We start from the raw sequence: 12,785 nt of genomic DNA, 5'->3' as shown, positions 1-12,785 counted from the left end.
TTAGTTAGTTAGTTAGTTAGTTAGTTAGTTAGTTAGTTAGAGAGAAACAGCCCTTGTGTGGAGGTCAGAGGACAATTTGCATGAGTCAGTACTCTCCGTACACCATGTGAGTCTAGGGATCAAACTCAGGTCATTAGCTTAGAGGCAAGTGCCTTTACCTGTTAATTCATCTCAGCAGCCCAAGTTTTAGTGTAGTTTCTTAAATCTGCAATGAATAAGCGTGTTTCTAAACCTGTGGCAATGAAAACATGTTTACTATGCCTTTAAGTAAAATTCAACTAGAAAATATAAGTCAATTTATAAGATTACCAAATTATGAACAATTAACATTGCATAAAATTAATGGTATGAAACATATTTGGAAAAAACTACTACATATCAGATATGTGGGTATCAGAGCATACAGTAGACAAAAAACTTTTCTTTAAATTTCCTATGGAGTATTTCTTTAGGAAAGAACTAGACTTGGAAACAATAAAAATACACTGACTATTCAAAGGCTGGATTTTTCAAATGTAATCTTTCCTGTAAAAAATCCTCAAAATGTCAGTGATTGAATATATTTTTAACATTTAAGCACAGCATGTCACAATAAAACAAATGTCAGCATCTGACTTAGGTACTACTTTACAAGTTTATGGCTCTCAGGAGAGGACAAATGCTGAGCGCTAAAGGTAAATGTTCTGTTCTGTAGGCCTTTAGCCTTTCTCCTTTTGATCTTCCTCTTTAATCCATAGGTGGTCTGATGGGTGGAGACCTCACATCCGGTGCAGGCACCAGTGCAGGTAAGCACTGACCTTGGTACTGCAGCCTGTGTTTTTGTTCAGGGTCTGTTGGGCAGTTTCCAAGAATTTCTAAAGCCCTCTTTGAAGGAGGAATGGTTAAATGGTAACTTACAAAAAAGTATTTATTAACTAGAAGCTTCCTTATTAAAACCGGCTGAGATGAAGCAGCAGTCTGACCTACTGTGTCCAATGTGTTAACATGGAGAATGCGTTTGTATTGCTTCTTCAATAAAAATTATTTTAAGGAGCTCAAAAAATAAAATAAAATTTCACTTGGTTAGTAGAGAATTGTAGGCTCTGATCAGAGCAAATCACTATCAGATATCACTTTAGACAAAAGAGAACCTTGAGCAAACCATACTTTGTATGTTCTCTGTTAATAATTTCAAAATTAAATATGAATTATTTTCTTCCCAAAGAAGAACTGACACCCTATTTATTTCTAAAGGGGAGTGCAGAAAGATGAGAGCAAGATTGCAGTCTTTCAACAATATTGGTAATAAAACATTATTTGGCATTAGCATGAGGTCTCAGAAAACATAGCATAATAGGCTACCAAAAAAGCACCATTGACTGCATTTTGGCTCTAAAGAATATCTTCAACAGTGACCAGTTGTCTCATAGTCACATTTCTCCAGGCTCCTAAATTAATTCGTAGTATTAGAACTATTGAGGTGTTGATGTAATCTTCAATGCAAAGACATGATAGCACAGTACTTTTAAATGCCATCTCCAGTTTACTGTTTGGCATAACAAGTAGCCATGGTAATTTCTGCAGCTGAAACATGCCATAAATGTAAAATAGTAGGAGGCAGACATGAATGATACAAGGTTATGTTTGAAATGTCAGAAAAATTCGAGTTTATTGAAATATACATAGGCAGCTTAATTAAAATATTTTCCCCAGGTTAAATATTATAGACTGTTGATTATGAGAAAGAAGATAAGGAAAATTAGCACACAAAAACATTTTTATGCATATATCTATTGGGAATAGTGTCTCTTCTTAGTATTAGTTCTTCACCATGTCAGTGAATGATGAAGAAAAAGAATTAGAACTACACAGTGAATTCATAAACACAATGACTAGCAATACCTTCTCATATTATACATCTTTTTTTAAAAATAGGTAGTCATATATGTAAGTAGATTGAGTAGTAGTCTTTTACTGGACAATTAATTGGCTATTGGGAATAGTGTCTCTTCTTAGTATTAGTTCTTCACCATGTCAGTGAATGATGAAGAAAAAGAATTAGAACTACACAATGAATTCATAAACACAATGACTAGCAATACCTTCTCATATTATACATCTTTTTTTAAAAATAGGTAGTCATATATGTAAGTAGATTGAGTAGTAGTCTTTTACTGGACAATTAATTGGAGTGGTTTTTTTTTTTTTTTCTCTCCACAAAAAAATACTTTGCAATTTATAATCTCAAAATCAGAGAATCAGAACAAATCCAGAGAAGTATTTTCTGGACTGAAGTCTCCACCAAACATTGGTTTGAGAGAGAAACTGACTGGGGAATCATGAAGACCAAGATGTAACCTAATAAAAGTAGCTTTGATGTCATGAGGTTTATCTAATATTTCACTGAACTAACTTGCTCACTATTAGAGGATCAGCCGCAAGTGGAAATAAAAGTTGCTTTAAAGAAAAAGTGAACAAAAATCTGGGTTACTAAGCTTTGATGGAAGTAGTCTCTTGCTGCTGTTTAATAGCAATAGTGCTTTTGAATGTGATGTTGAAAACAAAGTGTCTTGTTGATCAATTCTATTAGTGTTAATTGTCTGCAGCCTGCTAAGTGTAATCATCTTCCAGGGATAGAGACAATATTCAGTCCTCTTAACAAAAAAGTTTGCCATATATAGGACAGAAAGTCATTAAGCTAAATGATAAACTCTGAGGAGTTTAGCAAATTCATTCTACTACCTCAGGACCTCTGCTCTAGGATTAAGATTCCTTATATTTCAAAATAGAATTAGGCTGGAGTTATGACTCAGTGAGTAAACTGCTTGCCAAGCAAGTGTGGCAAACTGAGTCCTGATACCCAAAACCTGTACAGATGCTACATGTAATATCAGACACTCACAGCTGTAATCTTAACATGCCCCTTTGGAGAGATGGGGAGCAGACACAAGACAGTCCTCAGAAGCTGGAGGGACAGCTAGTCTGGCATACAATAGTGAGCAACAAGAAGATCCTTTCTCAAAAACATGAATGGCAAGGACCAACCCTTAGGTTGTCCTCTGGCCACACTGTGGTACCAGATCATCCCCCACACACACACATATAAACACAAACGCGCGCGCGCGCGCACACACACACACACACACACACACACAGAGACAGGAGGAATCAAAAAGAAAAGCAATTGCTGCAACCTAATACTAAATAAAATGTGCTGATATCTTAAAAACATATAAGTATAATTTTTATAGTTTCTACATAGTTGCATAAAATTTTCTTAGCCAATTTAAAAATAGAAGAAGCCCTTTCTAACTCTGGTTCCAAGAAACACCTGTTACAGATGCCATTTAGTCTTGAGCATAACTGTCATGTCCTGCTAGTAAGCTCACCCATCCATCTTCCCCTTCTTTCTTACGCCAGCCAGTATCATATGTCGAAGCTGAATATATCTGTGCTGATGTCAGAGAATTACACAGCACCAAGGAGAAGCAAGGCCAGCCAGGGTGTCTCTGCATTCTCAAAGAAGAAAACTAAAGCAAAATTACCAAAAGATACTTCCAAATTTTGAATATTGTCATTGAAACTCATTGAAGGTCTCAGATAGCATTAGAACCTCTGAGCCCAAATGGCAAGACTCTGCAACTGAATTTAGCACTTCTTAACCTTTGCAGTTTGTTTTTTGTTTTGTTTTTTTGTCTGTTCATTTCTTTTCTTTTGCTTTTTCTTTTTTTTTTTCTCTTTTTGAGATAGGGTCTCCCTGTAGCCCCAGCTGTCCTGGAACTCACTATGTAGACCAGGCTGGCCTTGAACTCACAGAGATCTGCCTGCCTCTGCCTCCCAAGTCTTGGGACATTTCTTTTTCAAAATCAAATCACCCTCACCTTGTCTTTCATTAGGGGAGGAAGTAACTTTTACTGTGTTCCTAAGAAATACCAAAAAATGAGAAAGAGAAACATTCTTTTCCTCAGCTTAGTTTGATCATAGAATGTAGCAACTTCCCCACCTAGTCCCTCAGCCATTATTCCATCATCTCATGAGCCACCTACTCTCACTAAGTATTTCCAAAGTTGTTCCTAGGTCAACGTCTCTCCATTCTCATGACATTGCCCTCGTTCAGGGTCCTAGCAATGCCCCTGGGCTCTTTCCAAAGCTTCCTCATCCATCTCTGTTTCACATCACATTTCTCTCCAGTCTCCGGCTGATTGGTCTTTCTCAAAACCTCTAATTATAGGTCATCATTTACACAAAGAAAAATTCCAGCAATGGATTCCCAGCTCTTTCAGAACCTTCAGCCGCTTTTCTCTGGCCCATCCCTACTTTCCAGGCTAACATTTTTTTTCTACCTCTATCATCAAGAACCTTGTACGTGGCCTCAACTTGATAGTAAAAATTTGAATAGGTCATTGTATGCATTTTATCAAAAAATAAAAGTAACTAAACCAACCTCATAGATGTCCTTTAAAGTAGATGTTCATGATATGCAAACTCTATAGATCAGTAAACCAAGGCATGGGAAGTTGACTAATGGCGTAAGGTAGAACCCAAGCAGTCTGGCTCCAGATTCTATGTTGGTAACTGCCACACTGCCTTCCACTTCCCTGGCAGTGTGAGGGCCCCTCCCCTTTACCTGTACAATCCTAGAACTTCTTTGTTTGTCATTACTCCAATTCCATTTCAGCCATTCAGAGAGGCCTGCACCTCCCTCTGTGCTTCCAGGCCTGCCTGAGCTATCATTGCATGTGCACTGTAATCCCAGTGCCTGGGCACATCTCTCCTCCTGGACTCTGCTGTCTGGGAGCAAGCTGTGTTTTAGCTTGTACCTCAACCCAATACATCAGAGTTAGCACACAGCAGATGTTCAGTAAATGTTTGTTCATGGAATAAAACATTCATTTTTGAGATATAAAACTTTCATAGTACTCCTAAAAAGTGGGAATATTTCATAGAAACTGTAACTTTTAAGTACAAAAACCCTTAATCTATATTTTACAAAAATAATATAATCATACTGTGTAAAATAAATGTCTAGTTGATTAAATGGTGGAGCACCTCTGGCCAACAAAGCAAGATCTGGCTAAATTCTTTAACATAATAATAATAAAAACCTAAACAACTGATACATAACAGAAAGTGAAATGTGGATTAGTATCTCAGAATATCACAGATCGTCTCTGGAAACTCTGAACCCCTTATCGTCACTTAGGTTTAAAAAATTGCAAAGATGAAGGCAAGAAATACTACAGAAGAAATGAACTAGGGTTGTAGAGTTGGTGTAAGGATTCTATACAGCAAGTCATTATAACACATTAGTAACAGTGACATTTCTAGGTTTTGGTTGACAGTTATTCACTCACTACTTAATCCTTTCCTCTCAACAACCAAAATGAGAAGTCACTGCTCTTAAAATTACATTTTGTCATGTCTCTGTACATTAAAGCTTTTAACATGTTAATCTAAGTGGTTATTGATGATTGTAAGATCAAGTTCAATTGAGTTTTTGTATCATTACTTTTAATGGAAATAACCATTAGCACAGCAATACCATGTATTAGACTATGCACTATCACATTAATACCCTCTGTTTTTTCTTTGATAATATAGGTATTTTAGTGAGCAGAAAAACCCAGTGTGCTTGCATATTTACTGATTCATGGTTAAGATTTAAGAGAGGAGATGGGGGGGAGAAAAGGAGAGAGAAAGGTTTTAGAAAACACTTAGAAAAATTAAAATATTACAATCCACATAGCTACTTGGCAATAAGACAAAGGAGATTTATGTATATTGGTTAATAATTTTAATTGGCATTCATTGTAAATTAGATATCATTTTTATAAAAAGAAACTAACAGCTGTTTCTTTATTTTGATTGTCAATTGTTTACTATTTTATGCGCTTGGTTGTCAAGCATTGCCACTTCTGGCATGCCTAATTTACATCAGCTAAATACATGGAGACTTCATGGATGCAGTATGCTGCCATGGATAAATACTGAGAGGCAAATAAAAGGACCTGGTTTGCAGGCTGTGGACAGACCTAGCTAAACTTTCACTTAGGACTCAGTACCTTTAAACTAAGCTCTCATATTGAGGCTGAGATGCAAATATCATTATAATCTATTTATAATTCAGATATCAATGAAAAGAAAGAATTAGCATGTTACAATAAAGAACCACACCCACACCGTGTGGAAAGAGGAGTGCACACATAATTCATAATCTTCCTGTACCATTGTTTTACAAGTGTTTATTTCTGAGACTACGCATCAAAAAATTCTGGATTGGGCTGGAGAGACTGTGAGGAGTTAAGAGAACTTGCTGTTCTTGCAGAGAACCGGGGTTCAGTTCCCAGCACCCACATGACAGCTGACAACCTTCTACGATTCCAGTTCCAGGGAATCTGATTCCCTCTTCTGGCTTCCCCAGGCATTGCATGCACATGGTGCACTTACAATGCAGGCAAAACACGCATACGCCTAAAATAAAAGTAAATTAATTTGTTTTGGTCTTTTTGAGACAGGGTCTCTCTGTAGTCCCAGCTGTCCTAGAACTCACTATGTAGACCAGGCTGGCCTTGAACTCACAGAGATCTGCCTGCCTCTGCCTCCCAAGTGCTGGCATTAAAGTGATAGTCAATGGTTAAAATTTTGATGAAGTGATTAAAAATTCAATTTAAAAAGATTGACTTAATAAATGCATTTTTGAAGCATTAATAAAACACAAATCCCATTTACAATATCCTACAAAGGAAATATACAATTTCGTTGCTCTCAAATCAGAAAACTAATTGTTAGTATTTTTAATAAAAATAGATTTTATTTGTACATTACATGGGGGGAGGCAATCATCAGGAATGTGAAATTTTACATAAGTAGACAGCAGGTGAAAATATCATTTGTATGTCACTTTGTTTTGAAGTTCTAGGTATAGAATCCAGGGTACTGGTCATGCTACATCCCCAACTTGATTTTTATATTGTTTTTAAAAATGTTAGCAATTGTCATCTGAGAATAACTTGGATAGTTGTTGGACCCTGCTACGAAAGTATTATTCTGTAGTTGGCATTGTTCTGAAAAAACCCCTCTGAATTCATTTTCAGTTTTACCTTGGGAGTTTGCCCAAAACTTAAATAAAGGTCCCACAGCATTGCTTTATTATTATCTAAGAAATTACAAAACAATGATATTTTTAATCCAAACCAAGGTTATCAAGATTTACTAAAGGAAAATAAAAACACAAGTCCTCTAACTGGATAATTTAGAGCACATGATGCACAACCATTGCCAGGAAAATCAGTGTCCACTTCCCATGTACAAGATCTGGCCAGTTACGGATAAAATAGTACCCTCACACCATCCTCTGGGAGGTGGTACTGATATGGAAACAGCAGGTCAAAAAGACAAAGGCTACAGGGTAATTCAGCATGAAAAACCCACCTTCATCTTCTGGAGTTTGATTGAACTCCTAAGCAGTTTGATTTCCAGAGGGAAGAAAGAAAATTTCAAGTCACAACTTCCTAGAGAGCTTTTAAGTAAACATAAGAATTATTTATTTATCATCATTTTTGATTTCCCAAACCATGTATTTTGTTGGTTGGTTGGTTGGTCGGTTTGTGACCATGTTTCACTGTGTTACCCAGGCTAGTCTGGAACTTATACACACAAGTAATCTTGCCTCTCTTCTGAGTAGCTGGGGCTACAGGTGTGCATCGCTATACCTAGCTTTCTAACTATATGCTTTTAATCACCTGTACATCAATTATGTTTAGTAAAACAATGAAAATTATCATCACCATTCATATCCTGTAGATTAACTGACTGATAGTGAAACTTTGATCATTTTAATTTTAAGTGTCAGCTGTTAACATAGCCATCCTATTAGTTTTACTCTGAATCTGTCTTTTTTTTCTCATAACTCCCTCGTTCAGTGTCCTGACACAGGTTTCCCTGATTCTCTCCTCCCTATTTTGACACTACCACAATATTTACTTTTAATTTTGTCTCAATAGTCTGCATTTATTTTTTATAATTTTATTACAGTTATTTACTAATTGTGTGTATGGGGGTGATGCCATGGCTCTTATGTGAGAGGACAGCTTGGATGAGTCACTTCTCTGCTTCCACCATGTGGGTCCCAGGGATTGAACTCAAGTGGTCAGGCTTGGTAGCAAAATCTTTACCTACCGAGCCATCTGGCTGGCCATTACCCTGAGATTTTATTTGTAGATAACATAGGAAAAAGGATAATCATCAAGAATGTTAAATTGTACAAAAAAGTAGAGCCAATGCTGATTGAAAAACATGGTTAAAAAGTCCCTCTTCCAAAATCAACCTTTCACGCAACAAAGACATTCTCGCTTAAGGCTTTAAGGCTGTTAGCCAGGAGTATAATTTGCTATTTTGAAATAAATTTTTGCCAATAACTTAAATTTTGCAGTGAGACTTACATAATATATTTCCATTGAATTTCAATTCAAAGAGCATAGTCTCCTGTTTGAAAGCTCATTAGTTATTTTACCTAGTTATACTAAAATCTTAAGCAGCAGTTTTGGTATGCAGAAGTGTGTATGGGATGCTAGCTATTCACAGGATTTAGCTATTATGGCTACAGGGTTTATTATAGCTCCATTTCAATTGTTTAAACTCAATATTTAAGTGTTTAGCTGTCTTGACACTACGTCCTGCCCTCACAATTTCTTGACTACCTCTAATTATATTAAAGATCTGATTATGTTCTATCGGAAGGACGAAAGGGGGAGAATCCTGCTCCATTAATACAGGTTATTATAGGAATAAAAGCAAATCTAAGTCAATGACCAATTTACATATTCAAACATGATAATATTAATTTGTATAACAAGCATGAACAAATAAATATTAGTTAACACTAATATCAAGCAGTCTAATGGAAACTATGAAATCACGGAACAAATTTTTTCCTCAATTATCAGCTTGGGAAAATATGCCAGTGGCATATATTCAAAATAATTTGTACCTAATACACAAGCTATTTTGAGAATACGTTATTGTCTTCAAAAAGTATAAAATTTTACGGCAGGTGTAGCAGTGCATGCCTTTAATCCCCTGGCACTTTGGAGGCAGAGGCAGGAAGATCTCTAGGCCAGCCTGGTCTACATAGTGAGTCCCAAGCAGGCTGGAGCTAGAGAGATCATGTGGGAAAACTGAAAACAACAACAGCAACCAAAAAAAGTGTAACGTTTTTTAAAGTGTCAAATTCCCTTGCACAGGATTGTTGTGGGAATTGTATAAGATAGCCAGTACAAACTGGCTGTGATGACACATGCCTTTAATCCCAGCACTCTGGAGGCAGAGGGGTCTACACAGCAAGTTGCAAGTTCCAGGCCAGGTGGGGCTACATGGAAACCTGTCTCAAAAAAAGAATAAGTGCTTGTTAATAAATGTTGGCTTTTGTTGATATGATTATCCATATCCTTGGTTTTCTAACCGAGAAAAAAGTGTGGTTTGATGCTGTTCCAGTACTCTTCATTATGTGTACAGTAAGCAGTCTGCTAGCACTCTAGAAGTCTTCACAGACACATCAGATCTGGGCCGGTGTCCTCTGGGGTGCGAGTGAGACGACTGTAGAATAAATTTGAGGCAGACTGTGAGGGCAGCAGCGTAGTGCAACACATTTCACTTTGAACATCATGATCTTCAGATGTGTTCAAAGCAGTTGTGTAAATGTTAAAACCACAAGTAATTATTCCTTCTCTGCTGTCACGTTCTCTCTAATTTATACTGTCTCAATATTTTTGTTTATAAAAATGACTGAAAGAATGAGCGATTGTGTCAATAATGAAGACACCCCCTCATTTTTATCAAAGAGACAGTCCCAAAAATCTCAAGAAGTGAACAATTAAATGAGTCATAAGTCTATCATTCACTGTTAAATGGAATTTTTTATAGATAGTAAGGTTTGATACCATTTTTATGGTGCAATTAAAAACTATCCTTTAAGGAAGTCAGTACCCAAAGCAGAGCTTGTATGTATGGAGGCATCCGATGGTCCTCCTCCTCTTAGCTTACGGATGGGGACTTCTTCAGAGAGGGAGGAATACACAGAGGCATGCTAAATTTCAAACATCTGGCCTTTGTAGTGATGCAATGGAGGCCTGCCTGCATTTTGGATATATATCAAAGCTCCCACATTTGCTACCCGGGTGATCACAGAAGCCTCCCTAAGCCTCGGTTTCCTCATTTATCAAAAGTTGGGTGACAAAGCTTGACCCACATGATGATTAGGAGGCATAATCCTCCTTTGACATGGAGTCTGCTTCTTTGGGGAACACATAGTAAGTAAGAGCTCTTTGCTTCTGCTTCATGAACTAGAGCATACAGCGTGTGCTCTATGTTCAAAGCTCAATCTACTTGACTGATAGACTGTGAGTTTCACAAAAGCTATCTAGCAAAGCACATTGTTTGGGAGGCAGAGACAGGTAGATCCCAGGGGCTTTCTGGTGAGGCAGTCTAGCCAAATCAGTGAGCTCTAGGTTCAGTGAGAGACCATCTCAAAGCATAAGGTAGAGAAAAACCTGAGATTGACTTCTGGCTACACACACACACACACACACACACACACACACACACACGAAAAAATAAAAAGACATCAAAATCAAGCTAGATGTGAAGCTCTTGAGACTCATCAGCTTACATGTTAAAGCATAGAGGGAAGTCTTTTCAGAGCATCTGCTGCCCCTAAGCTGCATATCTTGGGGCACTTCTCTAAGAACACAACACAAAGGGCAGGGAAGTTTCAGAAGGGTGCCTTCATGGTGTAATATTATACATTATCATATTTTCCCTGAGAAGTCCCCAGAAAAAGGAGAAAACCTGATTTTGACTCTAAGAGTCTATAATCAGGAATTTCTGATAAGAATCAGAGATCTAGGGGCTGGAGAGATGGCTCAGAGGTTAAGAGGACTGCCTGCTCTTGCAGAGGTCCCAGGTTCAATTCCCAGCACCCACACTGAGCTAACAGTCATCTGTATCTCCAGTTCCAGGAGATCTGGTGCCCTCTTCTGACCTCTGTGGGCATTGCAGGACACTAGTGCACTTACATGCAGACAATACACTCATACACGTAAAATAATAAATAAAATATTTTTTAAAAAGAATCAGAGATCTGATTTACCCCCATCCTACATTAAGACATACTGAAATTTTCATCATTTCCAAATTTCTGACCCAAAGTTTTTTGTGGTTGCCTTTTCTCTTACAGTCATCCATGAAAATAGGTTTTTTTTTCAAAAAAAAAAAAAAAAACCTAATTGTAATTCACAACAGCTGAAGAACGTAATTTTAGCACTCTTAACAGGGTGTTAGGCTGTTCACTGCATAATAACAAAATAAGACTGCAATTCAGAAAGCATATCTACCCCCCAAAAAACTATTGTTCAAGAATGTCTTTTCAGTACAGTATGCGTTAGTCTGAGCAAGTTGACTGTATATACTTTGAAGTAAATTTTTTTATGAAAGATGTATGTACAGTTGGAACAAAATAACACCTCAATGTCAGAAGCTAACTTGTAGTCTTAAATGTTTTTTTAAGTTAAACTGAAATTAGTTTATGGTCATGACATTGTTTTATGTAGATATTATAGATATACATATGGCAGTTCCTATTTAACAAGGCAAAGTGTGGAAAGTATTTTCAAAGTGGGTCTAATAAAAGAAAGAAAACTAAGGGGCAATGGACACATCTCATTGGAATTGGATGTGTGTCACATATGAAAGGTCTTGGGTTCAATCACTAGGAAAAAAAAATTAAAATTACAAGAAGCCTAAGTGGGTGAAACACTTAGCTGAAGTAAAAGCAACAAATCAATACATGAAAGGTTTAGCTGCGTGTTCATCCTAATGTTCCTGTGGCAGTTTGCCCCACTCTCCAAGATCAGATGCCATTAACAAATCACCACTCAAAGCAGTTCTGATACACCTTTATATTAGAAATTGTTTTCAACACAGCAACTAATAGTAGATCCCATAAAATACTAAACCTTTTCTGTTGTGTTAAGTGGTTCAAATAGAATTTGGTCCCTAATTGTCAGTAAGTAAGTAAGCATCTTTACCCTTTATTAGTTTTGAAAAGATTAATGATAAACTTTTATAAAACCTAATTTAAAAGTGTATCTAATCATTTACTCTGCATAGTGCACTAAAGTACCTGTTTTAGTGTTATGTTTGCCTAAACCCATTATTTCTTGTTTATTATAAATATTTTCCAGGACACCAGATATGTGGCTTGGCATATCACCATTCTGTCCTTTTTTGTATAAGTTCAGTGTCTTCTAAACATTCCTGATGTCTGGTTTGGCTTTGCCTTGCTTTGCTTTAGTTCAAAGTACTAGGGATTGAAACCAGGGCTCTCAAGCGCTCTACCATTAGGCTATACGCCCCGCCCTGCCCCAGCCTTAGTCTTAACATTTGCAAAGCCCAAGCTGCCTCTGTAATGTGTCCTTCAGATTTCTACGTCACCTCTGTCTTAGGAGAACCTTTAAGTCTCCAGTCTGTATCCCATACTTCTCTTCCTTTGTAATCCTTTGATTTCAAAATGAGATAAGACACAAATGGCTTTCAAATCTTAAAGTATGATTTTCAAGGAGCAATACAGTATACTTCAGGCCATGAACACACTGTTTGAGTTCACATTATGCCTCCACAGTGGATGGCTCTTTGATGTTGAGCAACTTACTGGGCCTCCCTGTTCCTCTTTTTTTTTTTTTTTTTTTTTATTACACAACCTAGAGATACTTTTAATTTTTCATAGGGTTTTTTTTGGGGGGGTTAAAAGG

The 12,785-nt window shown here is 37.0% G+C and overlaps 1 protein-coding gene across 14 annotated transcripts in view; it reads left to right on the top strand.

Annotated features, from left to right (window-relative positions):
- Mef2c (myocyte enhancer factor 2C) overlaps positions 1 to 12,785 on the top strand; it is a 171,180-nt gene that overhangs the window by 140,158 nt on the left and 18,237 nt on the right. For all 14 annotated transcript variants that reach the window (XM_029566621.1, XM_029566619.1, XM_029566620.1 and 11 more), the window contains one exon: positions 738 to 785. In XM_029566621.1, coding sequence (XP_029422481.1) covers positions 738 to 785 — 48 coding nt within the window. The remainder of the gene's footprint in view (positions 1 to 737; positions 786 to 12,785) is intronic.

This window comes from Nannospalax galili, unplaced genomic scaffold (genome assembly GCF_000622305.1).
Source record: "Nannospalax galili isolate Female #2095 unplaced genomic scaffold, S.galili_v1.0 scaffold918, whole genome shotgun sequence".
NCBI lineage: Eukaryota > Metazoa > Chordata > Mammalia > Rodentia > Spalacidae > Nannospalax > Nannospalax galili.
Note: the sequence above shows the minus strand (reverse complement) of the source record. Positions and strands in the feature narration are given on the sequence as shown.